Source organism: Halichoerus grypus, chromosome 14, assembly GCF_964656455.1.
Source record: "Halichoerus grypus chromosome 14, mHalGry1.hap1.1, whole genome shotgun sequence".
NCBI lineage: Eukaryota > Metazoa > Chordata > Mammalia > Carnivora > Phocidae > Halichoerus > Halichoerus grypus.
Window position 1 is genome coordinate 16621642 of NC_135725.1, and position 22778 is coordinate 16644419.

At 39.5% G+C, this 22778-nt stretch overlaps 1 protein-coding gene across 2 annotated transcripts in view; it reads right to left on the bottom strand.

Moving 5' to 3' along the window:
• The window catches only part of CARNMT1 (carnosine N-methyltransferase 1), a 40224-nt gene extending 28820 nt beyond the window's left edge, over positions 1 to 11404 (bottom strand). Inside the window, exons 1-3 of one of the 2 annotated variants that reach the window (XM_036070468.2) lie at positions 11169 to 11404; positions 3456 to 3651; positions 2457 to 2620 (exon numbers count right to left, since the gene is read on the bottom strand). In XM_036070468.2, coding sequence (XP_035926361.1) covers positions 2457 to 2620; positions 3456 to 3651; positions 11169 to 11404 — 596 coding nt within the window. The other variant, XM_036070469.2, reaches the window with a different exon arrangement.
• Between the last annotated feature and the right edge of the window lie 11374 nt (positions 11405 to 22778).

Consider the following 22778-nt stretch of genomic DNA (forward strand, 5'->3'; position numbering starts at 1 on the left):
GTTGAAGGAAAGCTAATTTGAGTAACTTGTGAAGAGTATTTTTGTGAATACCCTTCTTTTAGGGGAAAAAATAATTGCTAGCAAATCCTAAACTCCTGCTGGTAGTTTGTTTTTCGTAGTGGTATGGAGGTAGCAATTCTGAAACCATTATGTGATTACTGTAGAACTGAGTGAATGAGTAAATGTACGGATGTTGTCAGAAGCCAGGTTCTCACTGTGGAAAAAGAAAGATATACAGAACAGGGGACGCCAAGAAGGAAACCTTTGGGGTTGGACTGGAATTGAAGGGATCAGTATGAAAGAATGCTTTCTAATGTGTGTGTGTGTGTGTGCGCGCTCTACCCACTGAAAGGCTCAAAAGCTGTGACATCTTAGTAACAATGGACATGCCTAGTGCCAGATCTTGGTTTCTACATATCATTTCACATTAAAGGAAAGAGGTCCTTGGAAATATATCCAATTCCAGGGCTAAAGTAGGGAAGATACATGATGGGATTGAAATATCTTATTGTGCCAGAAAATAAGAAAGTGCTCAAGAACTGGGCTATGTGAAAGGACACAGGGGCCAACCTGAGGGGACTCCTGCTGGCTAAATCTGAGGAAACGACAACAAAAAAACAATAGTAATGGATCAAAACCCACTGAATAAAACAGGAACCGTAAGTCCTTTGCGTAATAGTTATAGATACAGTAGAATGCTGACTGATAATTGAAAAGTTAGAAAATCACCATTCCATAACCAGCACAGGACAGACCAGTTCATGCAAGAATCATCAATGGCTGACAATTCTAAGGCAGAGAAAGTCTGAGAAGGAGCAGGATATTAATTGTATGGTCTCAAAGTGTCTCTTAAGAGATTGTTGATTAGTTGCAAGAGGAGAGATAGTGACTACACAATGGAGAAACTAAGTGACATTCTGAATGGGTAATAAAATTAAAATTGTCAATGATGGGCTAACAGGGGCACCTGGGTGGCTCAGTCGGTTAAGCGTCTGCCTTCGGCTCAGGTCACGATCTCAGGGTCCTAGGATCGAGCCCCGCATGGGCTCTCTGCTCAGCTGGGAGTCTGCTTCTCCCTCTCTCTCTGCCTGCCACTCCCCCTGCTTGTGCGCTCTCTCTCTTTCCCTCTCTCTGACAAATAAATAAATAAAATCTTAAAAAAAAAAAAAAATGATGGGCTAACAGACACTGTTGAATGTGATATCCTGAGAGGAACAATCAATTACATATCAATTATGTATTATTTTGAAAAGAGGCATGTAATCCAGATCCAATCATAAAGAAACATCAGATAAGCTCAAACTGAGGGAATATTCCATAAAATAACTTCCTTGTATTCTTCAAAAATGCCAATGTCATGAAAGTCAAAGAAAGGCCAAGGAACTGCTCCAGATTAAAGACTAAAATGTTATAATGAAATGTAATATAATATCCAGGGCTGGATTCTAGACTGGACAGAGAAGAGTTTATAAAGAACATTTTCAGGATAATTTTATAAAACTTGAATATAGACTATAGATTAGAAAACAGTATTCTAGGTTAAATTTTCTCAATCTGATAACTGCACTGTGTTTATGTTAGAATATCCTTGTTCTTAAGAAATGAACTCTGAAGTATTAAGAGGTAAAAAAAAAAAAAGACATATACAAACTGATCTCTCAAATGGTTTAAATAGTAATTGTGCATATATATGGTTTTAGACATAATCATAAAGCAGGGGGAGGAGGGAGGGAAGTACAAATAAATAATAAAATGTAAAACGTTAAGAATTAGTGATTAGGTAGAGAGTATATAGCACTATAAAATGCATGCAACTTATCTTGAAGTTATTTTGAAGTTGCTGAGAGTCTCAAAATAACACGTGCGCTGGTATTTTCAAAAATACAGTAATTATACTTGCTGCTAGATCTTATTTAATGTGATACAGGATACGAAGCATGTTATAGCACAAATCTGCTTTTTAAATATTTTGATAACTGTTCTTCAAAATTGGTTTCTTTGCAATCTTATGCATTTCCTTTTATTTATAAGTGTTATTCTGAAAAGTGGACTGCTTGGGCTTTTCATGGCACAAAAAAGAATCTTTGCTCTCAGCTATAGATCCCATATCTACTTACAAGTTTGTCATAATGAGGAAAATGCAAAGTCTGCAGCTTTTTGCGTTGCCATTAGCAAATTATAAAAGAACCCATCACTGATAATGAACAGTCAATCTAACCTTATTAATTTCCAGATGGAGTGATTTCCCTTAACTGCTGGAGCGAAGAGTATTCAAAAATATTAACTGCAACCTTATACAAAGCATCTACGAACACATACACCACCACACACCCATATGTGGAAAAATACAGGCATGCAGCAACTATAAACATGAATCAGGACTGTGAAATTTATTACAGAGAAACTTAGTGCTTACGTATCTTAAAGAAACTGGTTAAAAATAAGATACTATTTACCATCTTTCTTTCGGAAAATTTTTTAAAATTTCTTTAATGATTGGTTGGTAGCAGGCTTCCCTCTCTGCTTTCCCAGTCTCACTCCAGTCTCTCACAAACTGTTTCAGTGTAGATTTTAACTTATCCATGTCAAATGTTGACGCTGGCATAATCTTTCCATTCCCCTGTTTAAAAACAGAAATCAATTAGCTTCTGACCAAGGAATCAATCTTGAATAGGGTCAAGGGCACGTGCTACTAAGGGGCTATATGGACGGTTTAGTGGATAAATCACTAGCCTCTCACCTCAACCGGGGTTCAAGTGCAGCTTGAGATCCTACATGAAAAGAGTTTGGTGGTCTCACTTCTACCCTCAATAGATTTAAGGTCCATTAATCATGAAACCACCATATAATTAAGCAGTCTTTACTCAGGAGAGGACCAGAACTGAGCTGCTATGGAGACAGGACATCTTCTCTCTCTAAGAGAGGGAAGAAAGTCCCTCCAGGTCATTGATGGGGCAGCATGGAGAGGCTCACACTGGAGTGGCCCAACTGTATCTATCCTGTGGATACAAAAAGAGGACTTCAGTTTCTATTACTGCCAGTCCCTTGAGATTTATAAGTGAAAATAACTTCTTAAAGTAAAAGATAAATATCAATAGATACAAGATAATGAAAATGAATTGAGCAAGAGAAATTAATTTTACACAGCTAGTAAAGTTGGTTATAAAAATTAAAGTCACTAACTCTATATGCTAGAATAGTCAGAACACTATGTGAAATGTACACCAATATGCCAACAATTATCTTACTATTTTTAGAAAAAAAAATCTGTGAACAAATCCAGTTTCTGGCATACTATTCTATTAAGCCTAATCAAATACCTGAACATAAAAGTGAAAACATTCTGAGTAGAGCAAATGGCCCATGCAAAATATAAAAATGAAATCCAGAAAGATAAAGACCTCAAAATACAGAGGTTAAACCCTAAAATAAAAATAGAACAAACTTTCACATACATCTTCTCCATATTCTTTATTTTCAAACATATGTATGCAATCATTCACAATGGTCAGTAGTATTTCTTGATTATGATCAATGCATTTCCGAATCTTGTCCAAGTGAAGAAGAAACTGAGGAAGTAGTTTCTGTTGATTATCTGGAAGTGATCGAAATTGTCTTTCTGTTCGGTTCACTCGCTCATGCATACTGGTGCTAAAACATAAAAGGTGTTTTTTAAATTGGCAAAAGAATTCTCACCAGGGCCAATCTTATTTTAAGGTTGTCTTTTTGTACAATTATTCCTTTATAATGTTGGGATACTGTCCTGTGATTTACAATCTTTTGGTTTCTTAAAGAATATCATCTTAGAAAGCTTTATGTTTTCACCTTATTACAAATTCTCTAAGCAACCAAACAAAAGACAAATAGTTTATAACTAGCAAAGTAAATATTTGCACCAATTAGGAGGGAAAAAGGAAACATAAAGAGGATTAATGTACAATTAGTTTATTTTTATGATTTTAATTTCCAAACTTAAAATTTTCATCGAACTAGATGAATACTTTACTCCATCAAGTAGCAGAATACTGCTCTGAAGTTACTTTAGAATATACAAAATGTGTTTTGAAATTAAGAACCAACCAAGCTGAATTTTTTTTTTAAAACACAAAGGCTCTTATGTACTACAAAAGTAGTAAACAGAGGAAAAATTGTAATTCTATATCATTTTACATGATATTATTCACAATTTGCATTCCAGAAGTTTCCAGATAACTCTAAAGGTCACTCTGGGGATTACCTATTTATAAAACCTGAAAACAAACAAACAAAAAACCCCATCATTTTCAAAAGCTGATTATTACATTTGCAATGAGTGCCATTTTACATCAATCAGATGGGCAAAATCTAAAAGCCTGACTATAGGAAATATGGAAAAAATATTAGGAAATACTGAAAAATATGGGATAACTTGAATATATATACTGATTGATGAGAGGTGCATAAATCAGTACAACCACTTTGGAAAATAATTTAGCATTACCCAGTAAATCTTAATATGCACACTCCCTAGCAATTACAGTCCTAGACACATACTCAAGAAACTTGCAAATGGGCACCATGAAACACAAACTATCTTCTTATTAGCACTGTTATATATAACAAACAAGAAATCTGCAAACAACCTAGTGGTCCATCACCAGTAAAATGAACAAAGTACAGTATAATCATACAATGGAATGCAATTAAATAAACTACAACTATACACAATATGGATAAAACTCATGAATGTAAATATTTGTTGAAAAAAGCAAGTTGCAGAAAAATACAGAATGTACAATTCCATCTTATATAAAAATAATATATTACAGGGACTGAACACATGTAAAAAAAAAAACTACAAAGAAAGCAAGGAAATGAAAATTCAAGAAAGTGATTTTTTTGAGGAGAAAGGATTCTTTTTTAAACCAGGTGTTAGGTGCATGGGTATTCACCGTATCATTCTTTACATTTTATATATACAAACCAGTGTTTGTGTTTCTTCTCAATGTTCTTTGGCATTTACTCCATACTAAATGAAAACGAAAAACGCTTTTTCATTTGGTTGCTTGAATCTTTCTATTCACCCAAATAATTGTCTCGTTTTTACGCCAAATCACTCTCTAATTTCTGGATAGTAATAAAGAAGTTCTGAAGGAGCTCTTGAGTAAAGCAATAACCTGAGAAGGTTTTTAGAAGCTTGTGTGTGGTGGTCATGCTGGTCGGCGGGGGTGGGGTGGGGGGGTGGGGGTGGGGGGGGTGGCAGGGTAACGTGAAAATATTAAGCTGTCAATGGCTACACTGATGTTTGCTTTTGTCCCCCTAGAGACAGTGTAATAGTGAGCTGTGGAGTCAAACAGATCTGGATTGAAATCCAGGTTATGCCACCTATGATACGTGACCCTTGGCAAGTTACTTCCTTTCTCTGTGCCCCCACTGTCTCACATACAAAACAAGGTAATACATAACTACAGTGATGATGATGATGATGATGATTACAGAAGCTATCACTTATTGAGATTTAATAAAAGCCAGGCCCTACACCAAGTCACTGACATGGATTACTCTGAAACATCTCCATAAAACCCCACAAGGTTGGGTACCATTATATTCCTCTGCCAACCCAATGGGATTTCACTGAAAATGTAACAAAATAATACACACAAATCACTTAGCCCAGGGCCTGAAACATAGCTCAAACATGTAGGAATACCTAATTTATATAACTAATATGTTCACGGTGAAAATACAAAAAATGTAGAGAAGTAAAAGTACTCCAGCAAAAAAAGCTACTAATAGTCCCTCTCCTAAAAGCAATCACTTCTAACTTTTTGGCATATTTCTCCTTGTTGTTGTTAAGACAAAGTCATTTAAGTGCCTCTCCAGTCAAAACGTGGTACACAGAACAGCGTATCACTTGGAGGTAACTAGAAATGAAGAATCTCACACCCCACCTAAGACCTACTGAAATGTAATCTGCCTTTTAACAAGATCTCAAAATGATTCACATGCACGTCAACTTTTTAGAAGCACTTGTAATTCTTCATCTTTATCAAAGAATTTTCCCAGATCAGAAAAAACTTCTCTAATTTATAGGGCAAATGACTGTAATGACTTTTCATTATGCCATCTATGCACCAAAATTTACTTAGTTATTTCTCAAACACTGGGCATCTAGATACTTTCACTTGTCTATATGATAAACTTTGTGTTCTAAATCTGTCTGTATTTTAGGGAAAAAAAATACTACCAATTCCCAAAAGAAGAATTACCAAGTCAGAAAGGATTAAGTACTGGGGCGCCTGGGTGGCTCAGTTGGTTAAGCATCTGACTCTTGGTTTCAGTTCAGGTCATGATCTCATGGGTTGTGGGACTGAGCCCTGAGTGGGCTCCGTGCCCAGTGGGGAGTCTGCTTCTCTCCCTTTCCCTCTTCCCCTGCTCCTCCCCCGGCTAGCTATAAAATAAATAAATCTTAAAAAAAAAAAAAAGGTATTTTTTTAAAAGATTTTATTTCTTTATTTGAGAGAGAGAATGAGATAGAGAGAGCATGAGAGCGGGGAGGGTCAGAGGGAGAAGCAGACTCTGCTGAGCAGGGAGCCCGATGTGGGACTGGAGCCCGATGTGGGACTCGATCCCGGGACTCCAGGATCATGACCTGAGCCGAAGGCAGTCGCTTAACCAACTGAGCCACCCAGGCGCCCCTTTTTAAGCTTCTTGATACAAACTGATTTTCAGAAGGACTGTATCAATTTACATTCCTATAAAATAGAGTAGGACACTAAAGGAAGTATTTAAAGTGACCATAATGTGTTAGGCAAACAGCAGAGTTGTGAAGGGTTACAACTCAGAGTCAACTCGTTAAATATTCTCACAGTACTTCATTTCTAGTATTCTTGGGCACTGGATGCCCCACAACCTCCCTTTCAGCATACCTCAAAATTCAACATATCCAAACTGAACTTAGCACATGATCACTGCCCCCCCCCAAAAAAACCCCGCACTTCTTCCTATATGGCTGACACTGATGAATGGTATGCCATACATCCATTCAAGTCAGAAACAAATGAGTCATCCTAAAATGCCTCTTCTCACAGACCCCACAACCACAAGCTCCAGATCCTTTTGATTCTACTTCATAAACTCTCTGCAAATCACTACCTCTCCCAGGCCCTCATTAGGTCTCTCAAAGATCCCTAAGAGGCCTGCTCCCTAGGAATGTTGTCCCCAGGTGAAGTCTACCACTCCCAATGAATTCTTCTGAAATAAAAGTCTTGTGTTTGTCCCAATTGAATCTCCAGATTTCAGCCTATGCAAATGACAATCAATAAATGTTCAGTTATATACCCCTAGGTGCCATTTTTCATTCTCCATGAGGACTACTTAACTTCCATGATTGCCGGGTAGTTGAGGTAAATTATGGATTGGTCAGAAGAGCCCACACATATTTGCTGTCAATTACTGATACAGAAGTGATGTAACTACACAGAACAGGATGAGCTGCTGCATATCTCTTAACCCTTGATTTTTTAATGGTCTGCAAAACTATCCATAACGTACATCCACAGTGAGTCTCCTGAAATAAGTGAGATCTTACTGAAGCTGACATAAGAGTCCAATCTTTACTATTTTAAATGGGGCTAACTTCACTATTCTGGAAATGCTTACACTACCAATGTACTTTAAGGCAGGGGTGGGCACACTATGACCCCCCCTGGCGGCTAGGTCTATTTTATAAAGACTTTTACTGGAACATAGCCATATCCGTTTGTTCACATACTGCCTATGGTTGCTTCCACACAGGGGCAGAGTTGAATAGTTGTAACAGAGACTACCTAGCTCTCTGACCTTAAAATATTCATTGCCTGGCCCTTTAAAGAGTTTCCCAACGCTGCTTTTTTTAAAGGAATGTTTTACAACCTTCAGACTCTCCGTGGTTCTGAACTCGGTCAGCAGCAAGAGCATATCCTCTGGTGACTAAGGGGACAAAATAGAGTGACCAGCCATATTTCAAGGGTATCTACCTTCAGCTCTCTCCAGAAGGCTGGCCTTGGCAGTGACCCCAACTCTCAGTCTCCTTTCATCAGGGTGGGTCTGATACTGGGTCTGAGCCAAGGACCAATGTCATAGACCCATTCCTCTGCACCTGTTGAACTACTCTAGCATTCTAAACAGGAAAGCGTATCTTTTCAGAAGGAAAATCTGTCTCAATCCACTTAAAAAATTTATTAAAACACAAAGTTAAAATTGTCTTACTAATATCACTATTTACTAATGCAGTGAACCATCTTGGATTTCAGGCCAGACTCTACCACAATTTGGTTGTGTAAGCCTGGGCAAGATGTTCACCTCTTTATATGCCTATTCCTTCACCTGTACAAAAGAACTCTACATCTCAATTTTTTAAATCTTACCTAACTGCTAAAAAAAAAAAAAAAAACAACTTACCTAACTGCTATTTCTAAAAGTAGGATGTTTCTGACAAGACCTTTAATTTTTTAACTGTAGTATCTTCTAATGTGAGTATCTTCATTCATAACAAGATTGGTATTTTAAGGGTAACAACGTTTTGGGCGCCTGGGTGGCTCAGATAGTTAAGCATCTGCCTTCGGCTCAGGTCATGATCCCAGTGTCCTGGGATCGAGTCCCGCATCGGGCTCCCTGCTCCTTGGGAGCCTGCTTCTACCTCTGCCTCTCTCTCTCTCTCTGTCTCTCATGATAAATAAATAAAATCTTTAAAAAAAAAAAAAAGATAACGTTTTGTTTTTGTTTTGTTTTTTTACTATTCGCTACAATGCTACAATCATTTTTGCCTTAATCAAAATATTTCATCTAAGCAAAACCCATAGGAAACACAAAATTAGAAGCCCCTGGAAAAATATTAAGCCATTTCTTGCCCTGTGACCGTTAATCTAAATCCCCTATATAATGACTAAAAGACATTGAGCAGTGAAACTAAGCTCTCCAAAATTTAGAAGTATTTGCTAAAGATTTACAATAGGATTGTGCATCAGAACTCACCGCAGTGATGGAAAGGCTTACATCTGCATTGTCCAATAGAGCAGACACCAGCCACATGTGGCTACTGAGCACTTGAAATGTGGCTAGTGAGACTGAGGAAATGAACTTTAAATTTTATTAAATTTTAATTAAGTTTAAATTTAGCCAGATGTGATTAGTGACTACGGTACTGAACAGCACAGGTCTAGATCATAAAATGTCGGAATGGAACAACCCAGTGTGTTTTCTGCTACAAAATGCTTTCCATACCCCTAGTCCTTCCAGTGATGTTTTTAAAAAGTATATTTTTAATACTATTTTCAGTCTGTTGGAAGCGTTTCATCAAGAGTACACGCAAATAAAAAGGATTGCTTTTAAAAAATGAAATTATCCTCAATCCTACATTAAACTGCTAAAGAGGGATTAGAGTATAGGAAACTATATCACAACCATTAGAATATGCACACAAGCACTCTTTTCTACATTGCCACACTTGAGCCCTACTTTCAGGTCAAAGGTCCCTGTCTGCCCACAAAAAGGCCCATATGATAACTAATCGTATCAATTTTAAATTAGTCTTAATATATTAGAACCAGCACAGACACACACTGTAACTAATTGGGTCCACTATCTTTCCAGGACATAGTCCATATCCTTCTCTAGATTTTTCAATAGTAAAACGTACCAGACTTTTCTGTACCTACCTCTCCTAGCTATCTAAATCTAGGGTTAGTTGTTTCTCCTTCCTGTGTGATTCTTTCAGACACAATACTTGCATCAAATTCAATTCTGTGGTTGTCTGCCTTCCTCCCTCTATTGATACTAAATAAAATCCCCACACTAGTTAATTCCCTTTTGGGCTCCATAGGTAATGCAGTCCAGTTCCTATGCCTGGGTTTAATCAGTAGATTATTTCATCAAGATCTTTGCACTTAAAAAACTCATGTTACAAAAAGGCCATCAGATTCTAAATAACTTTAGGCTTTTATTAAGCAAGTTTACAAATTCAAAATTGTAATAAACTACCGACTTGTGACAAATTCACATGCTATCCAGGAAGGACAAATGTATTTCTTTGCTACTTACTACTTGTCTTATTTGTTAAAAATAGAGCTTCAACAACATATGCCAAGCACTGGCGACACAAAAATAAATAAGGCTTAGTCCCTGCCCTTGAACAGGTCACAGTCAAGCAATTAAAAAAAAAGTTTGCATAAATCACAGCAGGAGCCCATCTAAGGGAACAGTTTTACTTGTGCAGGTCCTGTCTATCCCATTCCAAATGCAGACTCAGAACATAGCCGTCGGTGGACTCCACTCTTAACACAAATAAAAGTGCTCTATTTACCTGAAAATCTAAGTCCCTTTCAGATCTTGGAATTATAATTTTGTGACTATGCTATTTTAACATCTATCTAGAAAGAAAAAAAGTGGAAGTTAGGGAGTTTAAAAGTCCTACCACCGTACCCAGCCCATAGTGAGAATTCGATACATATTTGCAGAACAAAAGATCATCAAAGCGGTTCTTTACTGTGCCTTCTCTCATTTCCCTCTTCAATAATTAGCAAATTTTAGAACATCCGGACCACCTCCGACCTTAATTTCACCCACCAGTTAAAGACATTGAGCGCCATCATTCACCACTAATGTGCCTGTACGTTCAAAGCGCCAAGGGGGTTGGGGTGGAAATCTTATGCAGCTCTCACAAGAACTGGCAACAGTTTGGGAAAATTCGTCCTACGGCATCCCACGTGTAGGTGAACTTGGGTTCTCCGTGTGTTCAGTTTGGAGGACATCGACAACACATACAGATCATGCCCAGCACTGGACGATTTTACCACCATCATCTTCTATCTGCAATTGTTAACAGCACTTTTCCGGTCACCCCCACCGGCCTCAAAGCCAAACCTTTAACGAGGGATGGAAGGCAAGAGAGCTAATCTGATCCTGAGGTTAGAAGACACGAGGCTGAGCAGCAGACGGCGCGGCAGACACGCGGCTGTGCAGGGCCGGGAGGGGCTAAGGTGGTACGAGGTGACTCAGGGACCCGGAGGTCAGATCTGGCGGCCCGGTCCGGGCGCCCCGGAGGCGTGGCGGCCGAGGGCGAGCGCGGCGGGCGCCCCCGTTCCGGCGGGTCCGCCGCGACCGGCGGGCACCTCGATGGGCTGCGCCGGGGTCCGCCACGGGCTTCTTACCCGTAGTAGCGGAAGGCATTAATGATCTTCCAGAAGTGCTCGCGCTCGAGCCGCTCCTCCTCCTCCTCCGTGCTGCGCGCGGCCGTCGCCGCCGCCGAAACCGCCGCGGCCGAAGCCAAACGCCCGGCGGAGAACTGCACTTCCACCTCCTCGCTCCCGCCGCGGCCGCCGCCGCCTCCCCCGCAGCCCTCGGGCAGCTGAGAAGCTGGCGGCGGAGGGCGCCGCCGTCGCTGCATCGCCGCCGCGGCCCTAGGCCTGGCTCGCTTGCGTCTCGCCGCGACTGAGAGCGTGGTGGCGGCTGCTCGGCCTTCCTCTAGACGGCGCCCGCCGCGGACATGCCCCCAGCTCGCGGTGCGCTCCGCCCCCGCCGCCCTCAGGCCTCCATCCGCGCCGGGCTCCGCCAGGTCTTCAGGAGCGCCCGGCACGAGCGCGCATGCGCCTGCGAGGGTACGACGGAGTGCCGCCGCCGCCTGCGCTCATTTGCTGCCGGCCTTCGGCGACGGCGCGCTGCCGTAACGACGACGCGCCCAATGGGCGGGGCGAAGGGTCAGGTGGGAGGAGCGAAGGAGGAGATCCCTCGTGGGGTGGGGCTGGCACCTGCGAGAAGCCGCGTGGTTTGGGTTTAAGAGCCTGCGAATGCTGGATTGTGGAACAGGCAGTTGAACTAAGTCTAAAGAAGGGAAAAGCAGAAGAAAAGTTCAGCTTTGATGAATTTATTAGGAATTGTTATTCAAGAAAATCTAGAGGGAAGGTCTTGCGTTCACCCCGATTTAAGCTTTAATTTATTTTCTAAATGTATTTCCATTTTTAATTACATAGGGAAGAGAGTCACCATCATCTTTTCAATATTCAGGGGCTTGCGAAAATCTTAATCCCGCCCTAACTGGTGATGGCAGCAGATGAAGATGTTAAAACCAAAGTCTATCTAGTATCCGCGCTTTGAAGACCACCAAAATGCACAGGAGCTGTAATGCCTCAGCATTGGCGTTAGTTGCATCTAATGGTGGCCCTTAGCAATGCCAGACTTAACTTCTTCCTCTTCTTCACCTACATACACTTTCTGCCTCATTTGTCTCTGAACTCATAGTCAAACAGGTGCCTCACCCACATTTATTATTATTCTTAGGACATAACTCATTTTATTCAATTTTATGTACCACTCAGCATATCAGTCTTACAAAAAAATACTAAAAGATTGCTTTATTCAGAAGAATTAAACATTCCCAGGAAGCAAAGATTCTGTAAAAACATATAATCATACTGAAAAGGAACTAGCTTCATATTTCCATAAATTAATAATTTAAAGGCAATGCTTTAAAAAGTCCTGTGGTTATTCTATGTTAATGTTCCATTTTTATACAAGATTTTTATAAAATTTTAAGTCTTTTTTTAAATAGTAATGCAGTAATACATGGTCCAAAATTCAAAAGGAAAGTACAAAGTGTTACAAATGTGAAGTTTCTTTACCCTTCTCCCTAGTCAGCCTTATCCCCTACACAGACACAAAATACCAATTTCTTGCCCACTCTTCCACATTTTATATCCAGTGCAGATTTTTCTTAGAGACCCCTGTTTGTAAGTTATACATATATTCTTATGTTATTAACTGTTACTCATACTGTTGGTAAATGCACACACCAATACACAAATTATATATGTAATAATTTTGATGCACTGATATAGTTCTGAACGACCTAATTGATATAGGCCAGAATGCCATGGATAATTATAATCAGCAACATTCTTTTTATCATCCTGGGAAGTATAATAAACATTTTTTTTTGAGAGAGAGAGAGAAAGAGAGCGGGGGTGGTGGAGCAGAGGCAGGGGGAGAGAGAGAATCCCAAGTAGGCTCCACAATCAGAGCAGAACCTGACTCAGGGCTAGATCTCACAACCTGAGATCAGGCCCCCAGCGGAAATAGAGTCAGATGCTTAAATGACTGAGCCACCCAGGTGCCCCAAAATTTTCAAATTAATTTCTTATGTAGAAGCTTTGTTGGTTCTGTCTCATTAGTTGGTGAGAATCTTAGGGTCTGTGTCATTAAGGTGCTCAACCTTAATCTCAATTATGATTTCACAGATTAGGAAATTAGGGAAACAGCTATTAAGTGATCCACGGGACACAGTACATTTCTGGCACTACACTTACCTACCCAAGTGTCCTGCCTGTATTTTATCAGTATTTGTATAACACTGACTGAATATTATGCTAACGTTTGTTTAACATTTTCCATTTTCCAAATTGTTTTTTTCCTATTGTATCACCTTATTTGTTCACGACTCTGAAGGAGGTGTTATTATCATCTTCCTTTAACAAATGAAGACACAGTCTCAGAGAAATTAATAGTCTTGCCATGGGGGACATAAATAGCAGAGCTGACATTTATCTATTCATTCATTCCTTTCAACAAATGTGCTGATTGCCTCCTATGTTTCTGGCACTGAGCTAAAGGCAGCTAGAAGCTGGGTTTTTTATTCTCACTTTGCCATTTCGTAACTGTGACTGTTTCAAATGTTATTTGAGACTTCGATTACATTATTTAAAAAAAAAAAAGATTTTATTTATTTGAGAGAGAGCAAGCGCACCACTAGGGGGAGGGGCAGTGGGAGAGGGAGAAGCAGACTCCCCACTGAGCAGGGAGCCCGATGTGGGGCTCCATCCCAGGACCCCAAGATCATGACCTGAGCCAGAGACAGATGCTTAACCCACTGAGCCACCCAGGTGCCCCTTGATTACATTATTTCTAAAATGGACATATAACCCTTCTTACAGGATCATCAGGAGGAATAAACGAGATAAAGAATGGGAAATACCTGGTATATCTGCTCATTAAATGCTTGTTTTCTCTCTTCCTTTCAGGTGTCTTTAGGATAATTTTTTTGGCCTTGTTTTAAAACACTTTTAGGACTTCCTTGACCTAATTTCTTTGCAATGAGTTTCTCCTATAGAAATCTTCCCAAACCATGGGGTCATTTGGGCTGAAACATTTTCATCATTAATAACCAAAAACCATCATTCTTTCTTCGGTTATTTTGAAAAACTATTAGTTAAGCAGTTACAGCTCACACACTCATATATCCATATCCTGCTGATGGAAATGTAAGATGGAACAGCCACTGTGGAAAAAAGTATAGCAGTTTCTTACACCCAGTAATTGCACTCTTGGACATTTATCCCAGAGAAATGAAAAAAATGTGTTCACACAAAAACCTAATTTACATGAAAATTCATGGTCGCTTTATCTGTAAAGGCCAAAAATTAGTAACAACCCAAATGTCCTTTAGCAGATGAATGGTTAAACAAACTGGGGCATATCCATACCATGGGATACTTACTTGACAATAAGAAAGGGAATGATTTATTTATACACTTAATAACTTAAATGAATCTCGCTGTGTCTCTGTCAAATAAATAAATAAAATCTTAAAAAAAAAAAAGAAAGCACAGAGGAGAACAATTCCATACATAAATGAATACATACCAAACTGGTAAATTTGAATAAGGTTCATTGATTGTATCAATGGCAACTTCCTGATTGCAATATTGTGCTATAGTTATGTAAGATATTGCCATTGCGGTGAAGGGTATAGGGAATCTGTCTGAATTATTTTTTACAACTGTGTATGAACCTACAATAATCTCAAAACAAAAGGTCTTTATAATGACACATAAACCTGTGACTTCTACTTTATTCTTATAGATATATTTTTACTTTTCATCCCAGAAGAAGTTTCTAAGCAAATTACTTTTCTCATTTTAAAAAATTTGAATTATGGGAATTTTCAAACTGAAATAAAAGTAGAGACAATCACATAAGCAATCTATTACATTATTATAATCCTTCACCCAATTTCACCAATTCTCAAGTTTAGTAATCTTGTTTTAGCTCACCTCACCTTTTTGATTGTTGCTTCTTCCCCTCTTCTCTTCTTGTTATCATGCCCTTTTTTTGCCTTTTTTTTTTTTTTGAGAAAGCTAAATCATTTGACCTGCAGAATATTCCATATTTTGGATTTGGCTGATCGTTTTCTCATGGCATCATGTCTTGCTTCTTTTACTCAACACTATGTTTCAAAGCTTTATCCACATTGTATAGAGCTATCGTTTGTCCCATGAGGTAGTCCTTGGGTGAACATATCACAATTTATTTTTTATTAGAAGACATCTTATTTTTTTTCATGTACACCCCAGGTCCCTTATCCATTTTTATTTTTCTTCAGAGCACTTAGCACTACCTGACATTGCACTTCTGTAATGGTTAATTTTATATGTCAACTTGACTGGTTAAGAGATGTCCAGATAGGGGGCGCCTGGGTGGCTCAGTCGTTAAGCGTCTGCCTTCAGCTCAGGTCATGATCCCAGGGTCCTGGGATCGAGCCCTGCTCCGCGGGAAGCCTGTTTCTCCCTCTCCCACTCCCCCTGCTTGTGTTCCCTCTCTCGTTGTGTCTCTCTCTCTGTCAAATAGATAAAATCTTTTAAAAAAAAGAGAGAGAGATGTCCAGTTGGCTGGTAAAACATTATTTCTGGGTGTCTTGACAACAGATTAGCATATGAATCAGTAGCCTGAGTAAAGAAGATCATTCTCACCAATGTAGGTGGGCATCATCCAATCCTTTGGGAGACTGAGTAGAACGAAAAAACAGAAGAAGGGTGAATTTTCCTGAGCTGAAACAATCAGCTTCTTCCGCCCTTGGACATCAGAGCTCTTGGTTCTCAGCCTGTCAGACTCAGACCTGGACGTATACCATCAATCACCTAGTCTCAGGCCTTCAGACTTAATTTGCTTAATTTCAATTTTCTTCTCAATTGTGAATCTGCTAAAGGACTATCTTTTATCACTAAGATTCTGTTGGAAGCTACTCAACCCAAGTCAGATTTCTTAGCTGCACACAACACAATCCATTCTAGCTATTTGAAGCAGAAAATGATTTATTAAAATGCTGGCACACAAAATTTTTAGGAAAACCTGGCAACCCAGCTTGAATGTCATACAGAAATAATATAGCGCTATACCTGTTGTTCCAAGGGAAAGTGTTTCAATGGACACTAATCCAACTACTGCCCACCATTCATCACTTATAACGTTAAGGACCAAATACAGATAACAAAGCCTGTGCTACAATTACCCTGAAAAAAAAAACAAAGGCTTCTGCCATAAGATCAAATTTCCCCATTCACGGCGACACCTCACTCATGCTCACATCTGCCTTCCAAGTTAGAATCTTAGTTACGAAGGAGTGCGGAGCATGTGCTTTTTGGCTTTCTAACCTCTAAAATAGAGGAAGGCATGCAGGAAAGTGGAAGGAGGTGGTTTCAGAGAGCTAATCTATGTAACTGCCAGAATGACTATCTGCGTGTCACTAATCAACAGTGTAGTCAACGCTGGTTGACTGGGTCCAAGTGACAAGGAGCCAAAACACCGGATCTGGCTTAGGAGGTCTAGGCTATAATGTTGACACTGACTTGAGTAGGTATATGACCTTAGGGACATCAACTAACCTCCCTGGACTTTGTCCTGATCTATAAAATGAAACAATTGGACAACTGTTCTTATAAGATCCTTCTAGCTCTAACATTCTATGATTTAAAAATAATTTAACAGGCAATATCCTTTGATTTCAAGCAGTCTTCTTCTTCAAAAAGAAAAAGCCGTAAGTCAGCCATTTTTATATCTGCAGTTTTGTTTTTTTTTAAGATTTTATTTATTTGTCAGAGAGCAAGCGAGCACAAGAAGGGGGTGAGCGGCAGGCAGAGGGAGAAGGAGGCTCTCTGCTGAGCAAGGAGCCAGATGTAGGACTTGATCCCAGGACCTTGGGATCATGACCTGAGCCAAAGGCACACACTTAACCCACTGAGCCACCCAAGTGTCCCATATCTGCAGTTATCTATATTTAGTTGTTTTCTTCTGCTCTCAATTTGCCTATTAAACAATTTTTTTAAATACCTTGGTATCCAGCCTGGAATTCCTGTATACCATTTCCAAAGCTGATCTTCCACTGAGGTACAGAGTGGATAAACATGATGACTTGAAAGAAGGAAACTCCATGCTCTATTATCTGAACAAAGAGTCCAAACTTGTTCTCCTGCTTTCAGTAAAATGGTTAACGAAAGCATCCCTTAGTTGTCCTAGTGTGCCAATGAAGTTACTCCCTCATTATTCTCAAGTTGGTGTCATAACGATTAAATGTTTGAAAATACAGGCTCAGAAATCTGCGGACCTACTCATCTACTAAGCCTAAGTATAGAGGATTATACTTATACAATGAGAAGATATTTCATTGGAAGTTTATATTTATATATTATATTGGTTTGCCTTTTAATCAGCTGCTTTACTTACTTTGAGGTAAAACTTCTTTGAGGGTGGGAGGCATATTTGTTTTGTTCATGCCCAGATCCCCAACATCCGGTACAGTGTCTGGCATATAAAGATTTTCTATAACCACTTTGTGAAACAAATAAGTGAATTTATAACTACCAATACCATGCTAAACATTGCACATATATAATTGCATATAACTTAATACAATAGTGTTGCCATCCTTTTAAAAAAACAGATGAGAACACTATAAAGACTTGAAGTGACTCTATCAAAGTCATGCAGCTATTAGACGGGAAAGCCCTGATTTGGAAACAAGTCTACAAAGCCCCAAAAAACTATTAACCACTGAATCTACTGCCTGTAGTGAAGTTGGTCTTGTTTCTCCTTAGACAAATTTCATTAAGTCCCTTTACTTTGGAAAACCTTATTAACTTGCAAATAATTATTTACAGAGATTTAACATTCTAGGTGGGCAGGAAGAGAGACAGATTTTGCTAACCCAAACTGAGAGACTAGATTGCCCCAGGAATATGTTTGTGGAGACAAAATATTTCTTACTCTTTATGTGAAATATCTTGATTTTATATCACACAGACTCAAACTGCTATTGACCTAAGGATCTCATGGAAAAAAGGAAAAGGCCACTTGGGACTTCCTTGGCTCACTAACAGAGTTCCCATATAATAATGATCCTTATTCTAGGATTTATAATTTTTATTCTTGGAATTCCTCTATTAATTCTGCTCTTTATGAGTCCAGTCTTTGTCTCAGAACTAGCTTGTTTTGCCTTTGTATTCTTTCTTCTAATAGCTAGATCTAGACAAAGTATACCATCATTTGGTCTTAAAATAACAAGCACACTCTCCCCTATAAAACTAGAGATATGACTCTTATAAATGGTTTCCTTGTATTTTTTGTGATTCTTTATATTGTTAATCACAGGAACCAGGAGCCAATTGTAATATTTGTATGCACTTTTTTTTTAATGTTCCCAATAGTTATTCTCAAAATTGGGATGAAAATTCTATTGCTATTGTTAATTTTTTTGAAATAAAAAGTAAAGTAAAATGGATTTCTGTGTAAATTACAAGAGGTAGTTGGTTTACAAAATATATCATAGATTATCTACTGCTAGGAGTCACTGTTTCTTCCCAAGAACACTAAAATAGTCCTTACAAAGTTATCTTCCCATCCCACAAGCTCTAAATCTTTTTTGTTGCTGCCTTTGGGGAACATTTCAAATTAAAGAGATGCTTTGAACTGACATTGTTCCAAGCTTTCTCATCCTAAAATCTAGGGTCCAGTTACCCTATAAGCATACTCATGCATGATTAAGGTAACAGCCAAGCAAATGTACCCTCAGAAAACATTTGGGAAGAATTATATAACTATTACTTCCAAAGAAAGCATCAAAGTAGTGGGGCGCCTGGGTGGCTCAGTTGGTTAAGCAACTGCCTTCGGCTCAGGTCATGATCCTGGAGTCCTGGGATTGAGTCCAGCATCGGGCTCAGTGGGGAGTCTGTTTCTCCCTCTGACCCTCCTCCCTCTCATGCTCTCTGTCTCTCATTCTCTCTCTCTCAAATAAATAAATAAAATCTTTAAAAAAATAAAAAAAAAAAGAAAGCATCAAAGTAGTAATCATGGGGGGAAAAAATCAGAGTTCGTTTGGGCTTCCTGACACTTATTTTATAGATTTGGTTGTTGTTGCTGGTTTAAATTACCTACAGTGGTGAAGTAAACTGAATTCAAGTGCCACTGAATTTTCAGGGCGAAAGGCCTCTGCAGTCATCTGAAAGCTTTGCCAGAACCATGGATTTGTGCTTTGTCTGGGGACCTCTTAAGAAAGACACTTTCTACTTCTCTCTTCTGTGCCCAGACAGTCTCTAAGAGGTTGTCCTTGTTTCACCATTTGTCCCTCAACTTTTCTGAAATTATTAAGAAGACATAATATCAGCCTATTCTATTTGAATGATCAGAATCACTATTACACCATGACTCCTGGCTCTCCCTTTAAAAGTCCTATCAGTTTCTGGGAGGTTTTCCCATGGTCTAGCCTTCAGTGAGCTACACCTGTTGCCTACATTTGCCACTCAAAGGTGTGGCCCTTGCATCAGTATCATCCAATCTCCTGGGAGTTTCTCAGAAATGCAGTATCTCAGGCCTTACCTCCTGAATCTGAATCTGCCGCTAAACAAGGACCCCAGGTGATTCATAGGCACATTAAAATTTGACAAGTACTGCTTTAGAAACAACACAGAACATGTATCTATGAATCCCTTTGCTGATAAATCAAAAGCTCATACATGTCGTTCTCTCTGGGAGCCTATGTCAGAATGAGCAGAACACCCAACTAAAAGAAGCTTCAGTAATAAGGACATTTCCTGTCTTGAATAACATGAAGTTCCAAGGTAAGACAGCTCCAGGTTGAGTCCTCCATATCATCAACCCAGTCCCTGCCATCCTTCACGCTATTTTCAGTACGTTAGCGTAGTCCCTCACAATCAAGATGGTTGCCACAGTTCCAGGCATCACACGAGATCTAGCAAAGCAGATAGTCTGTTTCCTCCTATGTCCCTTTTCTTCAGTAGGTACACCTTTCCTGGAAGCCTCCCAGCAACTTCCCATTAGTGCATCACATTCCCATTTCTAAAATGACCACAGGCAGAGGATATAGAATTAACTGATGGGCTTAGACTAGTTAATACCCTCTTCATAATCTTGAAACACATGCCTGATCCTTAAACCACTCAGGCCTCTTACCTCTTATCAAGAAGAAAGGTGGAAGGTGGGGTGGAGATGGGGAGGGGAGAGTTTGCAGGGAGGGTAACTGATAATAACTTCATCTTCATGTGTAAACAGAAAAAAAAGAATAGAGTAGGGATGACAGAAATCCTCTCTAAGCAATGAATCCTCACTGATTTAATATATACCCACGCTAGAAGCATAACTATACATGTGCATATAATTAATGTTTGGCTTCAGTTTACTTTATTGCACTCTATACTCTATGCCAAATGAAACCCTGATGTGTACTTTACTTGCTAATAAATAGGCTTACATAAAAATTATTTGGGGCAGGCCTTGGCTTAGGTAAAAAAATCTGGTCTATTGCAATACTTCTAACTTATCTGTCAGCCTTCAGACTTCCCTCCTGTGTATTAGATATAGGAGAGATTTCATATGATTCTTTTTTCAATAAATAATTTTCTTTTCCATAAGTAAATTGATAATGTTGCTTTTCTGATTCAAATCCCTCAGTGGTGTTCCACTACCCTTCAGATAAATTCTAAGTTTTTGAGCATAACATAACATCCTTCCCAGTAGGCAAAAGGCAGTCTTTCCTGTCATGTCCCAGGAGTCACCTCCCATCCCTCACCTTATCACCCCCAAAAGTCATTCCTTCCTTTACAACTTCAGAGTTCTCCTTCCTCTGGTTCTGTGTTTCTCACACTGCTTTGTAAGTAGTGTTTAAAATACCTGGTTCCCCAGTGTTGGCTTATTGAATTTTAATTTTTAAAAAAAATTTTTAAATTAAAAAAAATAAAAGACATAAATAAAGACTATGGCTCCCCAGCAGGTTGTGAGCTCATTTAAGGCACAGACTGGCCCTGCTCCCAGGATGTGTAGGTAAATCTATAAGCATTCAATGAGCATATATAGAGTAAATGTTGGCAAACTTCTACAGAGAACCATATAGTAAATATTTTTGGCTTTGCAGGCCATAAAGTCTATCACAACCACTCAACTCTGCTGTTATACCATGCAAACAGCCACACAGAACACATAAAGGGATGGGTGTTGCTGTGTTCCAATAAATCCTTATTTAAAAGAAAAAACAGGTGACTGCCTAGATTTAGACAGTGGAATATAGTTTTCTTGCCCTGTTATAGATGAATAAATGTTGAGAATAAACATGTATGTTGCCATAATGAGTTTTTCCCTTTTTTTCCACACCATCTTAAGGCCCTTGGGGGCCTCGAACATTATCTCTAGGTCATTCTTTATTGATCTACCAGATGACAGTTTCCCAGTGTCTGGACCTGTTGGCCCTTTCCCTGTTTTTATCAAAAAGAGTGGAAGTAAGTGAGACAGAATACAACCAAGAGCCATAAGCGGGATATTTCCCAAACACCAAGAGTCTGAAAGTTGACTTAGCAGCCACGCAGGTGCTGCTAATCCTGGGCTGTGAGGTGGGGGAATTGAATCAACCTGCAGTATCGACTAGCTGAACCTCCTGATTTAAAATATAAAACACGAAGCCGGAATCATGGTTACGAAAGTGCCAGAATTTCAGTCTTCCTAAATCTCTAGAAAAATCTGGTTTTTGTGTCCCTCCATGAAAAGGGAGTTTAGTCAAGCAATATCCCCTTGACATTCCCTACTCTACTCACTCTGCCTGGGCAAGGTGGGTTGTCTGATCTGATTGATACATTTGGGAAGAATAAACTGGGTGTGCTTGACTCATCTCCCGACCTGATTTTTTCCCCCCCTTGGAAGTAAATTTGCTGGCAGTAAGCACAATTTCTTTTTTTTTTTTTTTTTAAGATTTTATTTATTTGCGAGAGAGAGAATGAGAGACAGAGAGCATGAGAGGGAGGAGGGTCAGAGGGAGAAGCAGACTCCCTGCTCAGCAGGGAGCCTGATGTGGGACTCGATCCCGGGACTCCAGGATCATGACCTGAGCCGAAGGCAGTCGCTTAACCAACTGAGCCACCCAGGCGCCCAGTAAGCACAATTTCTTGTCTGTTGCTCATGCTGTAAAGTCCTTCCCACTTGGGAAAGGTGTCCTGATCCAATGCTGCCTATGACCACATGAGTAAGTCTGACCAATTCTGGATGGGGTTAGAAGGCCTGTTTGACTCTCACATTAAGTCACATTCTCAAATGTTGGCTTTCTCTGTAATAGAGGGGATATTTTGTCCACCATCTGCCTCTCCTTTGTCTTACTGTTCAATGTGTTCTGAACTCGGGTGGAAAAGAAGGGTGTGTGTCAACTATATGTTCTTATTTTCTGGGTTTCATGATACTCCGCCATCCAGGACCTCATTGACTGGGGCTAGACTGCCCCTCCAAGGCTAGCTAATTCCCAGAGACCGCAAATAACTCTCTAGAACCTTTCATATGCAAACTGACAAATCCAGAACCCACATCTCCCCAACTGTCTCCTTTATCAAACTCTTACACACTAAACAAATGTTCCTCTCCCCTAATCAATCCAGGACCAGGAACCAGATAATTTGGGACTGCCCGTACACCCTAGAGCCCGCTGAAATTATTCAAACTAGCCG